A 23,741-nucleotide genomic window follows, 5' to 3' on the forward strand; every position below is an offset into this window, starting at 1 on the left:
CCAGTTTAGTGTTATTGTTTAGTGTTTTTAATTCCAGTTTTTTATTTTATAATCTGTCTGACTTCAGAATTCATACCCAAGTGCAAGAATTAACTTCCAGAAACACTGATCCTCTAGAATTCAATATTCTACTTCTTTGTTAAAGCACAATATTATAATATCTACTTAGAAGTTCGTGGTTATAGTATTGCAACTTCAGTGTATAACCCTATGCCCACTTATCTGGGAGTAACACAGTTGGCATTTCCTCTGATTTAGCATGTGTAAAAGTGTGCTGTTAGTTATCCTAGGAAAAGTTTTTCATTGGAGAACTAATTCATTAGCTTGATCATAGCTTTAAAATATCTGATTCATGCCAATCCTTAATGCTGCAAAACACTCTAGAAATGATTGAGCTCTGATTAAAGTGGTTTGGAAAAGGACAGAAACACTTGTCTCTATGGGGGAACGTAAGAAGAAGAAAAAGGAAGTATTTCTCTGCCATGTATAGGACCTTTTAAACTATAACCAAGGAAGTGGATTAAAAAATATATCTCTCTCTGTGAAATGTCCTTGTTCTGACTCCTTCTTAAACTGAGGATTGTCAAGATATGCTGAGATGAGGCAGCAAAGAGGAAATGATCATGGCAGAACTGTGCTATGCTTATTGCCCTCTGTCTCATCTTAGGAAAATTTGATAAAGTGCTCTGAGCATTGAAATTGTCAGTCTAAATATGTCACTGCCAGTGTCAGTGTCCACAAAACTGCAATGCTCTTGCTGAAACTTGAAACCTGTACATTTGAATTTGGATGCCCCCCCCCCACACCTTCTTAAAGTGTAACAGCCCAATATAGTTATGTCACATCTGAATGCACATTCCACTGAAAATAATACAGCGTGGTTGGACAACATGCACATACATGCACATGAAAGTTATGCCTACTGTTTCTGATCCAGTGATGTGTGTGCAGAAGCCTTCTGCTTCAAATGAATTTCTTGCTCTTGATTTGATTTTCTGTGATTAGGATAGACAAGAGATATGTGTATACATTCCATGCCTTCAAAATAAAATGTTTCCACTGCATGTTTATATGAAGGGTGTATATGAAGGATGATGATTTGTGAAACTTTGTGTAAAATTAGCCTATATACCAATATTGACACAAGTCCCATGTTTGCCCTTATATAGCTAAAACTACAACACCTACACACAACAGAGGAGTAGTAGTAGTAGTAGACTTGGAATAACTTCTGCAGCAGGCAGAAGTACAATAAATCTGCATGGAGAAAAATCTAATAATTGGAGGAAGAAATCCCCAAACACATCCATAATAAATTAACGTCACAGAATGTTTAAAGAAAATAAGTGTATACAGGAATACAAGTACAGATGAAAGAGTTACACATATCACTGGGAAGTTACAGATTTCTATTGAATCTCATCACAGCTCTGGTGAAGCTGTATAACAAAGTGAAATGCTAATTTTTGATGTTTAGCTTTATATGCACGGGCTAGCATGCGACTCAGGCTTATGTGCCTTCAATTCTTCCAGTATGACTGTGAGTTTAAGAGATAAGAAGCTTTTGCTTCTGCTTTCAAGCAATCCAGTGTTCCTTCTGATGTCCAGAATTCGGTAAACTCTGGTTAGCATAAATTATGGTGGTTCAAACAAGTCAGAATCAAACCAGAATTTATCGTCTTGGTTTATTTTCAAACCACAGTTTAAACGGAGTTTCCTGAGTTTGGCAGTAACAGAAAACTGGTTGGTTTAAAAGTGGAAACTTAGGATACTTTCCTCACAGTCACACTAGAGAAGAGAGTGCGTGTGAGCCTCAGGTTTGTGTGCATATCACTAAGCCATAGTTTATGGTTATATATACAGACTGGACCAATATGAAAGAAAATCATTACAGTTAACCATTTTTTTTATTATTTTGGGCCTGTGAAACACCAAGTGACTAAATTCTGAGCAATATTATGAATTAGTACTTGACCTTTTTATTCTCCTGAGCTTTAAATATTTTATATCGTTCCTCTATGGCTTTGCCATTTTGGTGAGCAGCTGTGTCGCGGAGGTGGGAATCATTCTAATGCAAAAGAAGGACTGCTATCCATCGCCTTTTCCTGAGGCACAGCAACCTAGAACAAAAGCTGTGGATACGTTGTGCTGAATTGAGCTCTTGAGTCTACTTACTTCAGCTGATAAACTAATCGATAGAGGTGAAGATAAGGGAGTTGAAAATTCTACTACAGTTCATTTTAAATGTTGCATTTGTCTGTTCCAGTTAAGAGTGGAAGAACTGCCTCCACACAAGGGAATACTGAAACGATTAACTGAAGCTGGAGGAAAAGCACTTGGTAGTGCATCACTCAGCCCTGAAGTAAAACATAAGCTTGACACTAGACTCAAGGAGGCTAACCATCGCTGGATAAAGGTTAGGCATATTAACAGTTGTGTTGCAGCATGTATCTGTAATCTGTTGCAGGTGTTTCCAGTGTTTTTCAGCAGTTATTTCCACCACACACACACACACCGCTTGCCTCAGCATGCAATTCAGATTTATCTGTGCCGTTTCATTTACTAAAGAAATAAGCATGCCTGTAATGACAACTTGAGGAGAGTCAAACTTTCCCACTCCTTCACTGGGGAGTCATGTCACTGCTGTATCTGGACTGTTGCTTCACTGGTATAGACTTCTTTCTTCAAGTTGTATTTCTGCAGCACCTGTTATTTGCTTCACACTTTAGGTTCAGTTCATACCATGCTGCAGTGGCCGGGGGGGGGGGGAGGGGGGGACACACAGAAGGAAGGTCTGAATCTACTGGTAGTTCTCTGAGAGATTTTGGAAGATTGGCAAGAATGTCTGGCTACCAGATTTTTAACAATAGCAGCAACAAAAGTACTCTCATTTCCTAAATTATACTGCTGAAATGAAACTAACCAATAATGGATTTTTATGTGGGAGGCCTATGAGTTCCATTCAGTTCTTGAGGCTCGGAATTTGTTCATTCTGGCTTTTACGCCAGTTGGTAGATTGTAGGGTACTAGTAAGAAACAAAGAAGAATCCACAAGCTTGAAGCCTCCCTATCCTCGCCCTACTGAGGTTGATTAAAAAACTCTTTTGTGCGTTCTAGGCTGATAGTAAAGGGCAAGGAGGAACTAGAGTAATGTAGCACACATCTGTACAGTGCCTTCAAGATGGTAATACACACTGACCTCTCCAAGCCCAAACAGCGGCCTACCTCTGCCATTATGGCTATCTATACACATTTTTGGGTGCCTCTTCATTCTCTCCCTCCACCCCTTTTAATGACCTTCATAATTGTAAATCTGGTAGGCCAGGAGAGCCATTTGTTCCAGACTCATATCGTGTGAGGAAGTAAATTTAGTAAAGCTTGTGCCTACCCACTATAGCTCCACCATCCCCTCCCTGGATGGATGTTTTTGGGGTATAATAGATGCAGCACAGATGGCCAGCTGGTTCTTCCCACAATTCTGCAGTAGTATCTCATTAATAGTATGTCAGAGTTACAGTCATGGTGTACAGAAACAGTGTAATATGTCATGCAGTGTTTTTCATCTGAGATTGTATTTACCTAATTTTAAAATGTGCTAAGGAACAGGTGATTGTCATTATGTCTTCATATGTAAAACTACAGAATTCAAAGAGAGTGTACTCCCCTCCCACATGACTGTACGTGAAATAGTTTTCTTGATACCTTTTCTAATATTGCTATATTGACATGTTGGCATCTATAGTTTTAGCAGTGAAGTATGTGCCTGAGTTTAGTGGCTCTGTACTTCCTTAGACTCCACCAGCATCTCTTTATAAGGTTTGGTAGAATAGCTTTGTCTGATTGGATAGAATATTGCAGAAGCAATGATACCTATGAATTTTCATATCGGAGCTTTCATATCTAAATACTAATTAAACTTTATCCACAGCAATAAAATTCAGTTTCCTTAAGCATATAACATTAGTCTAGAAAAGAAATTGAAGTGCAACATTCAGATAAAATATGGATTTATTTGTTTTTATTTGTGTACTTAAAATCTGCTTTTATATGCCTGAGTCATATAATGTTGATTCTGAGATTATGTACTTTGTTTTTCTTCCTGTGGGCCAACAATTATTTGATTGTCCTTTAGTAACACTTAAGCAGAAAACCTAATGCTCTACTATCACAGATTGCTGATTAAAAATAATAGTTTATTAACCTAAAAGATAATGGATAAGAAGCAACTGAGACAGCTTTGTTCTCTTTGCCAGATTGTATTAAAAATGTCTTATACTAAATTGGTTAGGGGAAATAGCATAAAATTGCATTTCTCAGAGATTAAAATATAAGCAATGCAAACCAGTAAAATGAGAGTTAGAATTCATATTATTCCATATTATTCCAAAAAGCACAGCCTTAGGACACAGTTTTATCCATTAAATATTACACTGTACAATCAGATGGAGGCTATTACATGGTTAAGATTCTCTCAGATGAAATCAGTAATTCTGAGAAGAAAATGGCAAAATACACACTATCAACAGAGCAGATGTTCATGACGGACGAACAGTATAGAAGAACTCAACTATATTTATGGAGATACCTTTTTTCTGTCGACCTATAAATAAATATGGCTGCACATTTTGATAACAACCATGAAGTCCTGGATTATCAAAGAGAAACTAATATGGATATTGAAGAATCATCCTGTGGTCCAGGAACCAAGGGATTGCTGTTTGTGGCAAGGAGGTGAATAGGAGAGTGAAATTAAGAAGAAAGACTTCACTATCTACAGCTACATTCCATCCTGCTAGCCTTGCAGCTGCTGAGTCTCTCATCATCAGGCAAGTCAGCCCTGGCAGCTGAGAGGAGCAATAGTCTTGTCACTTCTGCACCTGTAGCCAATCTACATCTACAATCTACATCTTCTGGCTGCATCACAAAGCAGAAACAGAGCTTTTCTGGGTAGTTTGTGGCCTTTTACACTCTGGCCTGAAAGAGGTGACAGAACTGGAAGTAGCTCGCTGTGACTTGTTTGCATCTGCCAGGACATTGCAGTCCTGCCAGGACTGTTACAGCAGATCAGCCTTGGAAGAGGTAATCACCTTTGGCATGATGGAAGACAAACATGAAAGAGGTGGTCTAGAAATTTAATAAGTAGTAATAATAATAATTTACTAGTGTTGCACTCATACAAGGATTGTCCTGTATAAGCCCAGAAAATGTGAAGGATAGTTTAAATGCACATTTTCAGAGCTGAAAATTGTATTTCTACAAAATGTTTGAAGGGTATGTACCTGGATTTTGTCAAATTGTGAAGTGGAGTAGAGGTGAAGGGTCACATTCAAAAGCATGATGTTAAAACCTAGGTGTTATCATTTATTTTATATTGCCCTGATACAAAAGTGTTGTCTGAAAACAATGCTGTCTTTATGAATAGTTTTAAATATAGAGGTATTGTTATGCTGTATTGCACACTATTTTTTTTTTTAGGTTAAGTGTCTTTAGTTGATTTTTTTCATCACTTAGACAACCTAATTGTTATATTTTTCCTGCTATAGCAGGGTAAACCTGGTGCTTCAAAACACAGAAAAGAGACTGGCCTTTGTGATGCATGCAGTTCTTGTCATATACCACCTGCCAGGACACGAAACAGTTCTGTAATGTCTTTCTTGCTTTTTTATTGTGCAATAAATGCATTTGTAGATTGGGCCTGGAGCTAGTGAACCGTAGGTTTGCCGGAAGGAGTTTATTACTCTTTAAACTTATGTTTGATCCAATATCAGGCAGGAGGGATGAGGCAGATGAGGTGAATGAAGGTAAGCTGGGTGCCACTAGCTGTGTTTTCCTTATTTATCCACCTTAGTTCTAGAGAAGTGGGTTGTCAAGATTATTCTTGTTTTGCTCTTTTTTCCATCTGCTTCTTTATTTCCTAATAATTACTAGGCATTGAAGAGACCATTTTGCTATTCACTGCGAGAGCAAATCGATTTGTTGTACCTACATTCTCAGCAGAAGCATTGTAGTGAAGTAGCATGACTATAATGCATGAACATTTCCTATCGCTCTGGGGAAAGCATTGGACCATTCTTTTAGCCAGCCACAAGGAAATAAACAAAACATGTCAGTGCACAAGCCTATGGTTTGTGTAATTTGCACTGGCTGTAATTTAACTGATCATTCACATTGAATCTTGGCAAGATATACCCACAATGTGATTATTTCTATGTAATGTTTGCCAGATGTCTAAAGCAGTATTTACCTACTTGACTGTTCAACTAGGTGTGGTGGGAGAGATCTGTGCTTATGGCTAGATGGCTGGTTCTGTTGTTTGTTTTTACTTTGAAGCAGCCATGTAGGGCTGTTAATTTGTCTGAGGAATGGGTGCTTAATACTTTTCTCCTGTACTTATGTATGTTTTTCAGGTTATAGCATACACTCTTTTTTTTTTTGTTACAAATAACTATGCTTAATATTTTTAACCTAATTTGATTGATTGAATTTGTATACCACCCTTCATTTAAAGCTCACAGGGGGTTCACAACATAGAAATACACAATGAGAACACAAATACATAATAAAAACAAGAACAAAAACAAATCTCTTTAAGTCATGCTGTTTAACCTAAACAGTATGAAGGTGAAATAGAAGTTTGTAATATCATGTACACACTGAGGGCCTAGAAACAAATAATTGAGATGTACCTGCTTTTCCTGCCTTGAGTACTCTTTTGAAAATATTATCTTTAAAAATTACTACCACCCAATGAACTTTTCAACATAAACTCTTTCCTTTCGTGTGTGTGTGTATGTGTATGAACACATTTGTAGCAAAATCTCTATTTCTCAAGTAGCCTTTAGGCTGAGTGTGTCTTTAATAGGATTTGACTGTGTTCTTCAGCCTGCTATTAACTATTTTACTCACAATTATATAATCTGCCTATTTACATTCATTCAGTGCCATTGCCTGAAAGGGATTCTCCTTTCTTTTATAGTTTCAACTTTTGCACTTAGTCCTATCAGATGGAATGCATGCAGTCAGGCAATTTTAATAATCACCCATGCTTCAATTATTGAAATGTTATGCTTTCTAAAATTTGCAGCTAAATTATATTTAAAAGACCTCCCAAGAGACAGGTGGCTGGGACAGCTGGTTAGGGCTCTGAGGTCTGAATCTACTGTGCCTCAATTGCCTTAGTTTGTCTAATGAAAGCTCTGGTGCTGCCTGGCATTGCAATCTAAAAGAGGATAAAGAGGTGGCTTCCACTACAGTTTTCTAGGTTTTATTTTGCACCCTTAGAATTTTGATGCCTTTGTGTTTATCTTGATATTTTCATGATTACCTGTTGAAACAACTTCAATTCATAACTTCATTCAGTTCAAATATTGTGAATTGTGTGTATTTTATTGTTAATGGAAACTGTCCAGAGAACATGGTTGGATGGTGGTATACAAGTGTAATACATGATAATAAAAGTTCCAGAAGATTACCAATGATTATAGCAGCAATATGACACACTAGTGCTCCCCCCCCCCACAAAAATGTTTTCGTGTAAATACAAGAGCAACACATAACTAAAGTAACTTGTCCAGTGGTACATTCTTGTTAAGTTTCATATGCAGAACACAGTAACACTAGTGCTTTAACAGATTGGAGACTATCTGGGCTATTGCAGCATAAACTTTCACATGCAAAGGTCTTCTTCAGCAGATTAACACTGTGCCAGCCTTTCACACTGCTGCATCTGCAGGCCCAAAACTTTTTCAGATATGATAAAAGTGGGAAGCAGTCTCCCAGCATAAGCAGCAGTAAAAGCAGACCTCAGCCTGATGATGTGTGTGGAGGGGAAAGCCTAAATGAATGTCGGAATGAGTGGATGTATGTGTGAGACTGGATTAATAGATGGAAAAGAAGGTAGGGCTATGCTTGTTCAGTTGTGGGGGGAAAGAAGAGAGTGACACTTTCAAACTAATCCATGCTTCATAGCTGGGGTGAGGGGAAGTAGTCCTGCCCACCTTTGGCTTCAAACAACCCACGATTGATTTTGGGTGCACCCACTGCTAGTTCTGCAAGCAACTACCCCTGAGGAAATACAGCCCTCGATGTATGGAGTACTGATGTCATGTTCACCTAGTGACTCCTAACCCTAGTTAGTGGGGTTGCAGTAGTGGTTAATCTGGAGGTTATAAAGGGATTAATGTCATTTGCCAAATCCAAGTCTGAAAGAAAGACTTGCAGCTTTCTCATCTGATAAAATTAGATTTATCTGTGCGCAAAAAGGCATTTAATGGCTTTTGACTCTGTGAAAGCGGAAATGGATGATAGAGAATAATACTTGTAGCTGTAAAAGGAAACCAAAATCTCATGTCATAACCCATTATTCATATTTAATTCCCTGTTCAGTTATATAATTTTGGGTGACATTTTGTTAAGAGGAAATATTAGTACCCACAATAAAATTATGACTATTTAGCTGTGCAGGATTAAGGGAATGAAGATTGCTGTAGCATAATTGCAAGGCTGCAGTAATAATGAATATTCTTGTGAAGAACTGGGAGAATTTATATAAAGTTAAGACCTTTAGCTACTACCAAATACAGAGTTTAAATCTTTTGAATTATTCATTTACTAAGATTTCAATTAATTTACCTTAATTAATTCCTAAACTAACATGTTTAAAGTTCAGATTTTTCAAATGTTTTAGATTAATTAATTAATCTTACCTAAAGTAGTGCTTTGATGTTAAGATTGATATCAATTATTTTGTAAGAACTGTATGTAGAAGACTGGTCAAAGAGCATGTGTGGTAATGATCATTCTTTCCCACCAGCTACAGCTGAAGTGTGTATTGCTAAATTTCTGAAAATTAAATAAACTTGCAGGATCTATAGCTGGTGGAAAACTTGAGAGATTTAAATCGCTGAGCATTGATGTTAATGTTACTGTGTTTTTAAACTGGTGTCTGGTCCATAGTTTTCATTGCTACCTTATTAATGCAACTTACAATTATGTCTAGTTCATCTAGTTCATATAGGGGTACAAATAATAAATCATCATCATCATCATTATTATTATTATCTTCAACCAAACCTGTTTTCCCTAAACCTTTTTTTAAGTGGTTTTAGTTCACTTCCAGAGGTGCACTCCACTGACTCTCAAGTCAGACAGATGCCAACAACAATTTTTCCCTTTTAGATACAAGCGCAATAGAAAATAAGCAGATAAAAGTATGATTTCAGAACAACCATTTATCAAAGGTTCACATTTGGAAACTGTTCAAACTTGAACTCTGCTCATATTTGCCCAAATTGGGGAGGAGGGTAAAAACAGTATACACATTGAAATGCAGTAGTACCTCAGTTACATACGATTCAGGTTACAGACTCCGCTAACCCAGACATAGTGCTTCAGGTTAAGAACTTTGCTTCAGGATGAGAACAGAAATCGGGCTCTGGAGGCGTGGCAGCAGCAGGAGGCCCCATTAGCTAAAGTGGTGCTTCAGGTTAAGAACAGTTTCAGGTTAAGAACAGACCTCTGGAACGAATTAAGTACTTAACCCAAGGTACCACTGTATAAAAATAAGACCTCTGACAGTGACTCTAGCTTTAAAAGTGCATTAATAATCATTTAGATTGGCTCTGTCTGTACCTACCACCAGATTCCCGAAGTTGTAACCATGCAACAGGTTCCATGTGACTATAATAAACTGTATTTAGGGATTTATTACGTGCATATACTTCAGAATACTCACTAGTTGGCCACTGTGATGACAGGATGCTGGACCAAGTGGGCCATTGGTCTGATCCAAGAGGCTCTTCTTTATGTTCTTAGAAAGGAATCCTCAACAAAGCCTGAAGAACTGTTATTGGTGCAATCAGATTTGTGCCTATGAACACAGATGCCAGTGAATGCATTTACCATCAGAAGAATATAGGGGAGATAATTTTTGCTAACTCCCACTTCTATCTGCAGCCCACCACCACCAAATCAGCTCCAGAAATTTAGAGGATTGTTCAGAACAATGTAGAAAGTGCCATGGCGGGGGGGAGCATCCAATGGATCAAAAGTTCTTTCATGAGTGCAAGATGACCCGTTAGTTTACACCCCAAATCCCTAAATCGCTAATCAACTTCAGATGGATGTGTTCATATTCAAATTATCTATTTAGTTCGCAGCAGTGTTCATCAGTGTTGAATACCAATGGAGTCAGTCCTCACAATGCAAATATCAGCTTTGTGGATGGGGTGAGTTTCAGCAGGATCACATTTGGAGGTGGAGGTGGGAAGAAGATAAAAATTTCTCCCCCTACCCACTGACGTTCCTGTGCTACTCTGGATCATCTGCAGCTGCTACTTACTGTCAATTTTATATTTTTTAAAATCATGCATGTCAGTTTCATTCGCACAGTTATCGTGTCCAGCTTGGCACTAAAAGGCACAATTTTAGTGCAGAGAGTAAATAAACCTAACTACTACCTTCTTACCTTCATATGAGGTGATATAACTGAGATGTTCATCATTCCAGCTTTTGCATAAAGTTGACAATGTAGAACACAGCTAATTGTTTTCTTAAAATCAAATTTTGAAGAATTTTAACTTCACCTGGTATACTTCACCTGGTATACTTTGATTGCTGGGATTGATGTTGCTCTTTCTGAAATCAGAGTACAGAGACGAGTACTGCATGTGCATGAGATGCATAACTTATTATGGTGTACTTGTATTTTCATATTGTGTATATTGTATACAAATTTTCAAAATAAAGGTATTTTTTAATTAAAAAGTTGTTATTTTTTATAGATACACAAAAGTCCACTTCTCAGTTACTTTTGGTTTCTTCAGAACTATACAGTGCCTTAAATGCATGTTGTAATATTTTTCTATTTTATAGGATGATAAAATGTCTAAAGGCAGCTGCTGAGCTTGGACAAGGGCCTGTTTGTGTGCTGTTCTAGAAGCCTGTTCTGCAGCAATGGGTGCTGTTCAGCTAAGTTTTACTCAGGGTAATTCCACTGAAATAAATGGACCTAACTTAGTCATGTTCATTAATTTCAGTGGGTTATATTTGAGTCAAACTTAGCTGAGTTTGTGTGGTCTTGTCCAGGTCTCATAACTGAATCATATAGAGGGACTATTACCTTTCCTTTGATAAGCCTCATATTTCCTATGCTGTTTCGTAGATATAGGCATTACAGCTTTACCCAGCAGTTGAATTGGGCCACTGTAGAAGCTGCCTCCCTGCAGTCTGATAATGCAAGTTAAAGCCAAAGTCTCTGGCCCATACAGCAAACCAACTGAAAGTATTTGGAATAAAGCTGTGGCCTGTTTTTCAGCCACCACTGTGCCGCAACACAATTTCTCCCCCACTCCCATCACTGGAGCAATTACTTTTTAATAACATAGAGACACTCCTTTTTATTTTGAAATGCCATAGACTAGAGCACATCCTGAGAAAAGCAGTAATATATAATCCAACTTAAATCAATGAGGTTTAAGAGCTTAACTGTGGTATAAATCTCATTGATTTCAATGGGACTTAGGTATCCCTAGTTTTCTCTTGATCATAGCCACTATTATTCAGTTATTAAACCTTTTGGGCTAATCAGACTCCCAGTTAATGTTTATAAAGAATGTAAATTTTGTACAGAGCATAATTTATTGGCATGATGCTATGTGTGCAGCAGAATTGCCGTTTTCGTCCAAGCAAATGATTTTCTTCTGTTTTTAAAAAGGTATCCAAAGATCTGCCTGAGAAACAGAAAGAAATTGAGCACCTGCTAAATAATTTGAACCAGCTTGAACAACAGTTAAGTCAGCTGAAATTGTGGCTCTCTCCCATCAAAGAACAATTGGAGCTTTACAACCAAGTGGGCCAACCCGGGGCTTTTGACATCAAGGTAATTAAACATTCACCTATATACCTGAAGAAGTGTTCAGATGATCATTTTACAGGTGGTATTTACTTTTTGGACAACCCTACACATGGGTGGGTTTGTAGTAGAAAAAACGAAGAAGAAAAAGAGCAATTGCCATTTGAAAGACTTTGTAATCATGTTGCTTTGGTTGCCTTAAAAAAAAATACATTTCAATTCCAAATCCAGAGAAATAACAATACTGCGTGTATTCCACTTGTGTTAAACTGGACATCCAGGTAAGTTTCAGGGAGGAGTCAACAGCTGTGACAAAATGCTGCCTTTTAAGCCCAGTGCAAACTACATAAATATGAACAATCTAAACAAGTTCAGAATATTCTGACAAGGGCAAAATATTACAGGTTGTTATCACCAAGATATCCTGGCTCCATGGAGGCTTAGTTACTAGCTTGGAAAATACCAGCCTGTCACTGTCCAGGTATTAGATTCCCTATGTGCTTACTGGGTGCATAGCTCCTTATATAAACTCGAAGCTAAGTAATTAGTCACTGTCTGTTGAAAGGGGTGTGGGCAATATTCTGAAATACCCCATGGCAGAACTTGTGAAACTTGATTAAAAGAGATTTAATAAAAAAAGATTAAATCAAATTAAATGTTGATACAGGAAAAAGATGCTGTTGCTTTGATTCTGTTCTAGGAAGAACTTTATCTCCTGTGTGAGAACAGGGCAGGAAGCTAGCAGTGTCAAGGAGTCTGACTGAAGAGTGCATTATGTATACAATTTCAAGGGCAGCTTTTATTTTTTACTAAGTCAAGGGTCACATAGCAATGTTAAACACGTGGTAGTAAAAATGACTTTGGCGTTTAACAAAACAATCTGATTTGTTGTTTTCTTTTTAATCTTTTTTTTGGGGGGGGGGGTCAATTCTTTTACTTCTTGCGCCTCATGGGATTTACTCATGTCTCTCTCAGCATCGCTGCAAGTCTCTCCGAACCTCTTTGCTGCCTTTGCTCTATCCACCCCATAGCTGTTTTCTTACTTTCTGCACTTGCAGAGTCATAACTCTCACCTCATTCACAGGCTTGCTGCAGTCGTACATCACATATACCCCCCCCCCCCGGTGTTTCTCTCTGTACCCCATCTCTGCTCCCTATCGGTTGCTCCCCTTTCTCTGGTACCTCACCACACACCTTTCTCTCTGCAACATCTCTCAGGTACCTTTCATAGAATCATAGAATTGTTGAGTTGGAAGATAATTTCCCCACTGGTCTCTCTGTACCCCTAGCACACTTTCTTCTGTGTCTTGGGTGCAGATGGGCTGTGCACGAACAATAGGTATTTGTGCCATTCTCCTAAAAGGAACAAATAGGCAGAGGGTTGCAACTGGTTTACAAGCCTTCAGTTGTCTTGGCCTATTCCAAGGGTAGGGAATGAAGAGATCAGCAGAGACTCTGCAGGGTCCTGTATACTACCATTTCATCCTGTTTGCTCCCATAATTTTTTTTAAAAAAAGATTTTAAATTCTTGTGGTTTAAAATTTTGGAGGTTTGGTTTATGTTCTGAATTTTATTTATTTTATATTTTATTGTTGTTAGCCACTTTGATACCTCCTACACAGTAAAAAGCAGGATATATATTTTAAATAAATACATCACAATTCATCCTTAAGCTGGGTAGGAACTGCAGCAAGAAAAAAATTATGTATGCTTAAATATGCCAGATCCAGAATTGGATGGGATCCAAATGGGCAGAAATAAGCTCTGTGTCACAGTTGGGGGATTTGTAGCCCTTTAGATTTCCATTGACCTCAGCCAGTGTGGCGAATGGTCAGGGGTGCTGGAAGTTTTAGTCCAGCAATATCTGATTTTGATGCGAGTGCAATACACATGCTTAACTTCTGTTGATATTAATAGGACTTGAAACATTTTGTTTAGGCTGTGTGGTGCTCTTTCTGTTTAGCATATGCTGCTGAGGTAGCTCTTGTGTAAGAATCTGCCTGCTACAACAGTTACTTGAAAGGATAGGAGCATGCTGTAAATGCAGCTTCACTTAAAGATCTTTTTTGGAAAGTAATTATTCAAAGCCTTAGGGGAGTATGTGTGAAAACAAGCAAGCATATTTTTTTAAAACCTGGCAATTTTAAAACAATTTTTAAACTTGGCAAATTCTTCTTTTATCTATAGAAAGTTTCTTCTTCTTCTTTGAGCTATAAATAAAAATGACTTTCACTGCCCTGCAGGGGCTCCCTAAGAAATTGAATAACAATAATTGTGTAGAGCTGCAAATGTTTACTGAAAACCATCTAAATCACCTTTATTCTTGAGTTCCTGTCATAACAGGTATGATTACAATCACTGAACACAGAATGTATTGTTTTGAACTCTGCAGGAAGAACATTGGATATTGGAGAGTGGAAGGAGGAAATAATGAAATGATAAGCATGTGCACAATAAGCTGTACAAAGAGCAACATTCAGTGTTTAGAGAGAGAGTCACAGAGGGAAATAATGTTTATGGTCTTATAGTGGGGGGAAATAGAGTGCTACCCACAAGCTGTTCTGTTCAGGCCAGGCTCCAGTTGCTGGGGGCCCACAACAGCCAAGGGACTGGATACACAGCCATTCAGGCAAGGTCAGGAAGCAGTCCTGTATCCTACCAGGTCTTGTGGAAATACACTGTTCCAGCCTGGTAATGAGGCCTTTCCCCCCCTGGAACAGCTAGAATTACACTCGGGGTCCAGCTGGCATCAAAGAGAGGTCTCCTCATGGGGAGGACTTTGCTCCTGCAGAGACTTTACTTTTCCATTTAAGATACTGACGCTCATGCAGGCTCAGGGCTATACTCTGCTGCCCCGCTGTATGCTGCCTTCTACAAGAGTTCCAACTCCTCCACATTCCCAGATATAGTCAGGTTGTAGGCTTCACTAAGGAACAGGGTCATCTAGGTTGAAGAATTCTCCAGCTGAGCCATGACACAAGTAAAGGAAAAGAAAAGTCATGCATGAAAAGGAGAATACATTTCATCAGAAGTTATCCACTGATGCAAGTGCTTGGTGGATTTAAGAAGGCCCCAGTATGCATTCCTGAAGCCGGTTAGGATTGGGTAGAGAGACTCCTCTGCTAACAGGAAAAATCCACTGTTGTGGAGGCCACCCCTCTGCCCACAAAAAGGGCCCTTCTGCTATGCCAGCCTGGATATGGTGGTGAACCTCTTCCAATGTCCCTACTTTCCACCCAGATTAGCAAGCTTTGGATGTGGTTGTGCCTCCCGGCTCCATTGTCCTTTCAGGTACGGTTATGATTGCTCTGCCTGTTTAGTTGGTGGTGTTATAATACTCATGGTAAAGATGGATAAATGTGACATTTACTTTTCCATTTTCTGAGTTGTATTTTGCCACCTAGTGTTTTTAACACCTAAACATTATGTCAGAGTGAAACTGTTTAATTTGTGTATATTTAATTTGACTACTACTGCTGCTACTCTTGAACAGTTATATATCATTGTATACTAGTGGGTTTCAACATATGCATGTCAGAAGTGGCATAGGCCTTTGTAAATTTATATACCACTCTTCATCAAGAGATCGCAGGGCAGTTCACAGAATAAAATACAAGCAAATAATTAAACCAAAACAACAAAACGATAACCCCACAGATGCATTTAAAAGTCTGTGGGATATCAGTCAGCCAATTACTGTAGGTCTTTTCTCAAATCTTAGTTTCTATGGCAGGGTAACAGTACGCAAACATTAAATTAAATTATTGACTTCCTGTTTTTAAATGTCTTTCGCAGTAACCAAGACACTTTGCTATGGTTCACACAAGACATAATTTGATTTTTTATTTCCAATCCTAATACTGTTACAACTGATCTGTTCTCTTTCCTCTAACATCAGAAAGCCCCCCTCCCTTTGTGGTTTTTCTGGTAGTGGGCGTACAGAGACTACCTATATAGCCTATCTCTTCTTTCACCCAGCTGTTTCACTGCCTCCCTGAATCCCATCAAGAACTTTAATTGTCAATAAACAATCTTCAACTCATCCTTTAAGCAAAACGTTATATTCCCAATAAAAAGCTAGAAAGGGCTATGCCAGGATAATCAGTCCAGGCTATTAATGCTTCAGCAACTGATGGCAAATCTCATTGTATACTTACACACAAAGGAAAACTAAGTATATCTAGTTTACAAAGCTACACACACTTGCTAAGGATTAAATCTCATGGAATTCAGTGGTCCATATGTTAATTTAAAATCATTTGTACCCTACTCTTCCTAAGGATAAAACAAAGAAAGAACAAACAGACAAAACAATAAAATATAACAGGAAATGCAGAACAAAAGAATATAACACAGAACCCAGCATGTCTAGGGTGGCTCAAAAGCATAATTAAAAATAATGTTTTAACTGGCTGCCTAAATGTAAGCAGTGTGAGAGACATACAAATCTTCTGTAGGAGGAAGTTCCAGAAGTGGTGGGCTTCATAAGGTGGCAACCTCTTGCGTGTTGTCTTCTTACAAATATTTGAGACACTGTACCTCAAAACTCCCAATAACCTCTCTTAGTGGTTTCAAGTAGATATTCAAAAGCATGGGGTATAGAGTAGAATCTTGAGGAATCCCACAAGGCAACGGCCATGAGGTCGAACAAAAGTCACCCAGCATCATCTTCGTGAAACATGCCTTCATGGAGAGCTAGAACCACTGCAAAGTGGTTTCTCTAGTTCCTAGCCCAAACAGACAAACCATACCATAGTCGAATGTACAAAATACTACTGAGAGCTTCTGCAGCATCAGCAGGGATGTGCTCCCCCTGTCTAATATTTGGCAGTGGTCATCCACCAAGGCAACCATTTCCATTTCATTCTCATGACCAGATTGGAAGCCAGATTGAAATGAGTAGAGAAATCAGTTTCATCCAGGAAAGCGTGGAGCACACGTACATAGTATGTGGGCAAAAAGTTCCAGACAAATCTAGCAAGAGATTTCAGGAATCCAGCAGTTGTCACAGAATAGGGCTAATAATGGAAAATATTTATAAAGAAAATGTGTGGAGAATTCTGAGAGCTCAATGAAGTGGCCAACATGAATCTCTGCCAGTAATGTTCTGAAGTAACTGATGTGATTAATTTTATAAGTAATTATATGTTGTAAGGCAGCTCAGGTATTTTAGGAATATCTTAGCTACTTACCATACAGCTAAGCTTAGCTTAATCAGTGAATTTTATTTATGGTAGAATTCAGTAGCTGAGAGACCTAGATTTAAAATAGGCTAATCTTATGCTTTATATACACAGAATAGCTATCTTACTAAATATATATCCCATCAACAGCAAACCGCCCCATATTTATAATGATTTTTGCCCCATAATAATTTCTTCAGTAACAATTTGTAAGGATAAAATAAAGACTTTGATAAGTTATAGAGATGAGTATCAGGGGAAGCATCTATCATGTTCATATGCTAATCATTGTGTGCATGCTATTTATCACAATACATTTAATTGACAGCAGATTGCTTTTACGGTAAAAGATAAGAATGCCAACAAAAGGGATATGAATGAAAACAAATCATGAAGAAAAATTAATTAGATCACCTTCCTGAATTAGACTGACCAAAAGAAGAGCTAATTTCCCTTTTAAAAATATACCAATGGCAGATGAATAGTAAAGTTAAACAGGCGTTGTCCTTTATGTGTAATGTATTCTTGTAATGAATGTCACGGTTCTAATCAATAGAATTCAGCACTGGTTCTTTTCCTTTTTATTCATATCTGAGTAGTGTCAATAATTATTTTCAGTTCAGCACATTCTTATGAAAGCAATAGCTCAGTAGTTGAGGACATGCTTGGAAAGCAGAATATCCCAATTTCAGTCCCTGGCACCTACTGTAGCTAAAAGAATCAGGTGGCAGTTGATGTGACCTCTGCTTGAAAACCCTGGAGAGACACTGCTTTCTACCACCTTGGGCTAGTAAAACAGCTACAGCCATTTCTAGACCAGGATAGCGAGACCGTTGTTATCAGTGCACTGGTACGGCTGCTCTTCAGATTGGCCTGGAAGTTGCAGCTGCTGCAAAATGTGGAGTCTTGGCTGCTCACTGGGACAAGATATCCCTACCATGTTATGCCACTACCGAAAAAATTGCACAAGCTGACATTCAAGGTTCTGGTTCTGGTGTATAAAGTCCAATTCAGCTTGGGATCTGGATGCCTAAAGGATTGTATATATACAATTGATCACCGTGCTTTGCAAATGAGGTCCTCCTGCAGATACCGTCTTATCAGGAGGTTTGTTCCACACAGTGTAGGAATCAGATCTTGAGTGTTGTGGCTCCTACCCCTTCATAAAGGGAAATCCTGTTGGTGAAAGGCAGGACTCTGCAGTGCCATCTGGTGTCACAGTGCTATAACACATACAGTTGTACCTTGCTTCTTGAACAGAATGAGTTCTGGGCGTCTCTTCAACTCACAGAACCATTCAAAAACCAAGGCGTGGCTTCTGATTGGCTGCAGGAGCATCCTGCACCCAATTCGGAAGCTGTGCCAGATGTTCGGCTCCTGAAAACCATTCGAAAACCGGAACACTCACGAAGCATTTCAGATCCATGGTACAACTGTATAAAACACTTTATCTTTATGAATGTAGCAGAGTCATTACGTGACTCTGAAGAATATTCATACAGCAAAATATCAGGACCAGTGGGGCTTTGCCTTAATAGCATCTCCTGCACTTAAATAAGGATGAGTACCAAAGTACAGTACCAATATTTCCTAGCACTTTTGGGGGGTAAGAAATAACTTTTTAAAGGCAATAGCATACACAGTAAAGGAAGACAAATGTCAAAAATAGATCTTCATGGTGTATATGAATTGGCTTTTTGAAGATGTACCGTATTTTTCGCCCTGTAGGACGCACTTTTCCCCCTCCAAAAATGAAGGGGAAATGTGTGTGCGTCCTATGGGGCGAATGCAGGCTTCAGGAAGCTATCCGCAAGCCTTGGGAGCCCGGCGCGAATTCCCTCGGGCTCCCAGAGCTTGCGGATGGCAGCCTGTGGGCTTTTCAGGGAGGTGGGGGAATTCCCCCATCTCCTAGAAAAGCCAATAGAAACCGCGCAGCCCTTTTAAAGAGGGCACGGCTTCTGCTGGTTTTGCGGGAGGTGGGGAAATTCCACCCCGCTGCCCTGGAGAGGCTTTGCGCTCAGCCGCCCCCAAGCTAGAAGAGCGAGACGGAGCCCTCCGTCTCGCTGTTCTGGCTTGGGAACAGCCTTGCTAGCCTCTGCAGGACAGCGGGGCGAAGGCACCCCGCTGCCCTGGAGAGGCTTTGCGCGCAGCAATCCCCAAGTTAGAAGAGCGAGACGGAGCCTCTCCGTCCCGCTGTTCTGGCTTGGGAACAGCCTTCCTAGCCTCTGCAGGACAGCGGGGTGAAGGCACCCCGCTGCCCTGCAGAGGCTTTGCGCGCAGCCGTCCCCAAGCTAGAAGAGCGAGAAGGAGTCCTCCGTCTCGCTGTTCTGGCTTGGGAACAGCCTGCCTTTGCGCGCAGCCATCCCCAAGCTAGAAGAGCCAATAGAAGCCGTGCAGCCCCTTTAAAGAGCGGCAGCTTCTGCGGGAGGTGGGGAATACTCCCAGAGTTTGTCGGGGCTGGTGGGGGAAGGCTTGTGGATAGCAACCTGTTCTGGGGGCTGGGGGGGTGGGAAATATTTTTTTTCTTTATTCCCCCCCCCCAAAAAAAAACCTAGGTGCGTCCTATGGGCCAGTGCGTCCTATAGGGCGAAAAATACGGTATGTCATGTTAGAATCACTTTTCTGAAGGCATTCGTTTCAAAAAATAGTTTATAGCAAAGAAGGATTCATGAGGAATCTTTCCAAAAACTTACTTTCTACAGGGAAGACTGACTATATTCTAGACAATTAGCACAAAAGAGCAATTAATGTTTTTTCAGCATATATGAGTAGGAGGGCACTATCTACTTAGTCATGGAAAGAAGGCTGTGTAATTATCTTAAGTTTAGGTAAGCAGAAGTCACGCTGTGCTGAACTGTCATGGCCTTCAATTCTTGGTGCAAAAGTTGCTGATTTGAGGTAGAATGGAGCTCCTGCCAAAAACGGCTCTCAACATAAAACAAAGCCTGTCCATGTGTTCCCATTAGTCTTCAGTCTCCTTTCTGTAGCCTCTTGCTCCTGACCTCCTCCTTTTAGCAATCTTTGCTCTTTATATGGGCAGGGAAGAAGATAGGAAAGGATCAGATAGCTGGCCAGGCCACCAGGCCACTCCCAGCCACACTGTGTTTATATCTGGTCTCGCTAGTTGCATCATGGAACAGACATGAGCCCCAGTTGTGTGTAACTCACCCCAAAAATGTCTACCAAAAACTGGTTTTAGAGTTGAATGGTGATTCATAGATCTATGATTGCAAAAGCTGAGCAAGTAACTCAAAATAGTAAGGTAGCTAACTAGCCATTTTGCTGACTGCTAGAGCTACAAATAAATCACCTTTTTGTATCAACTATTGATTATATTAAATGAATGCATATATAAGCTGTCTATATTAATGTTACACTGTTTCCTCTCAAACTTGGGAATACATTGCAAGTAAGATGGAAGTAGAACAGAAATGTTCTAAAATGTCTAGGATTTTATTTGCTTAGGGAAAATAGTGCAGGAGAAAAACATTTGAGTTTGTGAAATACTTTAATTTCAAAATAAATAATTTGCTGTGGCATTTACAAATACTTAAAAAGCTTGAAGTATTTCAGAAAAGAAACTGTAGGATCATCATAACATTCACAACAAGTCTATCTATGAGCCTTTGAATATCATCCAGAAGTGAAAGCAACTTGTCTTTCTTCCTCGTCTTTGAAATAAATGAAAACAAAAGGATTATTAAAGGAAACAATAAGGATTTATTCATGGAATACTATAACAAGATGTCAGTATTAGGCCCCTAAAACTGATTCTTAGCTATGCATTCTTGTGAAGTTCACTCATGCACTCATATGTTTTACAAAGAATAAATCCATTGAGAACATTGCTAGCAAGCTATTAATAATGGATTTTTTTGTGTCAGAAATTAAAAATGCTTCTGTTGACTGCTGAACAAAATGTATGCTTTTGTATATTTTTTTAACAGAAAGATGGGATAGAAGTGCTAACAATAAATTTAAAAAGTAAATTTAAGGACTGTGTGCAGATTAAGGTTGCAACCCCATACACACTTAACTAGGATTGGATCCTGCTAAGCACTCTGGAATTAACTTCCAAATAAATATGTTTAGAAAACCATTGTAAATTTACTGCACTTGGTATGCACTGAAATTAGTGGGACTTAAATCATGACTGACAGTGCAGTGCAATACTAGCCATGTATACTCAATCCCAACCCAGTTTACCTGGAGTACTCTGAATTCAATAGGACTTACTTTTGAGTAGGCATGGCTAGACTAGTTAAGACTGAAATGGGAACTAAGAGGAACTAACTTAACCTGGAACCCATCATGTTTTGATACTTATTTATTTAACAAAATTTATATACCACTTGATTGATTAAGAAAAACCTCTAAGTGGTTAATAACCTCTAAATGTTTTGACAGTGCAGTATATTTCAATGTTGGGCTTAACTCAAACTTAAGCTTCAGAGGAAAAATAGGTTCAGCTTGAAAATGGACTTTTGAGAAGCCTTTCTAAAACAAAGGTTTACAAGGATGATGGTGCAGCGGTGTTTCTAAGGGTGATATTCAACTAAGCTTTACTCAGAGTTGACCCCTTAATACACAGCCTTCATTTACGTTGCAGTGACTTATTGTTCCTTGTTTGCATGGGGTATAGAAGGGTGGCTATATATCAGTTTTTAAAATTTCTAAATTTTAGTTGGTCTCTTGGAGTATTTTGAAGTATGTCAAGGAAAACAGGATAATAAAGGAATAGCAAGAGAAGGAAAATATAACTTATTCTAAATACACTAATCAGGAATAAAAACCTATTAGTTGGACTGAAAAGGTATTTAATTATTTGAAAATGGGAGTTATAAAATACTTGATAAAACATGCCAAAGGATAAATACTAGTAGACAGAAGACTTTAGGGCATGAAAGGTTTAAAAAAACACAAGAAAAACTGTCAGGCAAACATCAAGAGCAACTTGACAACAGAAAGCTGAAGAATGAAATGATATTTTGCAAAGATTTAGAATGACATTGAACTGGACACTTAAAAAGCAGAATGCATTTTTCATTTCTCCATCATTGACATGATTTGGTTGAATTCCAAGACAGTGAACACCTTGCTGTACAATTTTGTCTAGTGTCAAACTTTTGCAGTACAGTTTTGTCTACTGGGACAGATGACTGAGATGGGATAAAAAAGAAAGAGCGTCACTGTGTATAGCTAGTGGCATAACAGAAAGGAAGCATTTGAAAAAGCTGCCAGAAGTAGATCAAACTACAGAAGGAAAAAGAAAAGAAAAAACTGTTTCAGTAAGCCATATAGCACTGCATCATAGTGAGGTTTCCCTTTAGAAAAAGAATAACGAAAAAGCTCCATCTGTCAAATGTTATGTTAGTCATGGCCCTTTCCTTGTAATTTAAATTAAAAGGGATCCCTTCTAACATTAATGCCATTTACGTACATGTCTCGGGTGAAAGGGTGATTGTTTATTTAAAATATTTATATCCCATCTTTCCTCCAAAAAGTTCAGGGTGGCTGCAAGATAAAATGATAAATTAATACTAAAACTGTAGCAGAAAATAACAGAATACATAAAAAATGAAAATTATTAAAAAATCAGTTCCATAAAATAGTGATGCCTAAAGTTTCCTAAAAAGGAAGGGGTTTTTTTCTTAACCAATTTACAATCAACCAATAGAGAAAAAGCAAGACAGGCTGCCCTTGGGAGAGAATTCTGAGACCTGCTACTTGTGGTTTTTTTTAAATTCTGTTTTGTTAAAATGCCTACTAGTTATATCAGCTTGGATAGCTCAGTTGGTTAGAGCATGGCACGGTGCTGATGAACTTACAAAGAGAACACCCCCCCCCCTTTTAAACTCATATGAAACATGCCTGCTACAGACCAATCCATCCCTACTCAGCAGTTTATTCCAGTGAGTTTAATGGGGCTTACTCCTAAACAACTGGCAATTCTGGTAATTACAGTAAATAAGATCCCTGTGTTTTTTGTCTTTACAGTAGCATCCCAAGCCCTAACATGAAGTGTTTTTGCAGCTCTTTACTAGCCAGTTTTGGGTCTGAATTTTTAGAGCAATATCGGTGGTTTGTGGGCCTGGGTATTCCACAAATAGGGGCAGCTCTCCAAAACGCTCTAGATTGCTCATGCCTTAAGTAGATGTCCCTCAGTAGTAATGAATTTCTGCTCTTTCCTGACATTAACTATGAGGAATATGTTCTTTTCCTAACACTGACAAGTAACCAATTTAAATCAAATTAACATAAAACTAAGTTATTTTTAATAAGATGGAATCCATGCATTTCAAAACAACAACACCCCCAAGCGGTTTTTTATTAAGAGAATGGTTCAGGAAAGCTGTGTAAAGAGTCTTCTGTGGTCCCATTAACCTCTCCCAATTATTTGCAAGGTCAGCTGCTGGCGTGGAATAGTTTCTTTTAAATGATTTGCTATTTCTTGTTTGCATTTTGACTAAATTCTGTGACATTGGTTTACTGAAACCTTCATGGGTGACTGCCTACATTACTATTTATTTTACTACTTTTATGCCATACGACCTGTATTTTATTTTGCAATAATCTCCCCTTTTCCTTCACTGCTGTTTTGCTGAACTATTCCCATTACTACTCCAAAGAAGAAACTAATCTACAGGGTGTATACAGCTTCCCAGGGAGCCTTCAGACTTTGATTTTATTGCTTATAGTAGAGGCAA

The 23,741-nt window shown here is 38.7% G+C and overlaps 1 protein-coding gene across 23 annotated transcripts in view; it reads left to right on the forward strand.

Annotated features, from left to right (window-relative positions):
• The window catches only part of DMD (dystrophin), a 984,302-nt gene that overhangs the window by 663,204 nt on the left and 297,357 nt on the right, over positions 1-23,741 (forward strand). For all 23 annotated transcript variants that reach the window (XM_083438913.1, XM_083438919.1, XM_083438923.1 and 20 more), the window contains 2 exons: positions 2,267-2,416; positions 11,714-11,878. In XM_083438913.1, coding sequence (XP_083295039.1) covers positions 2,267-2,416; positions 11,714-11,878 — 315 coding nt within the window. The remainder of the gene's footprint in view (positions 1-2,266; positions 2,417-11,713; positions 11,879-23,741) is intronic.

The sequence above is a fragment of the Podarcis tiliguerta genome, assembly GCF_965153285.1.
Source record: "Podarcis tiliguerta genome assembly, chromosome: 4".
In the NCBI taxonomy this organism is placed as follows: domain Eukaryota; kingdom Metazoa; phylum Chordata; class Lepidosauria; order Squamata; family Lacertidae; genus Podarcis; species Podarcis tiliguerta.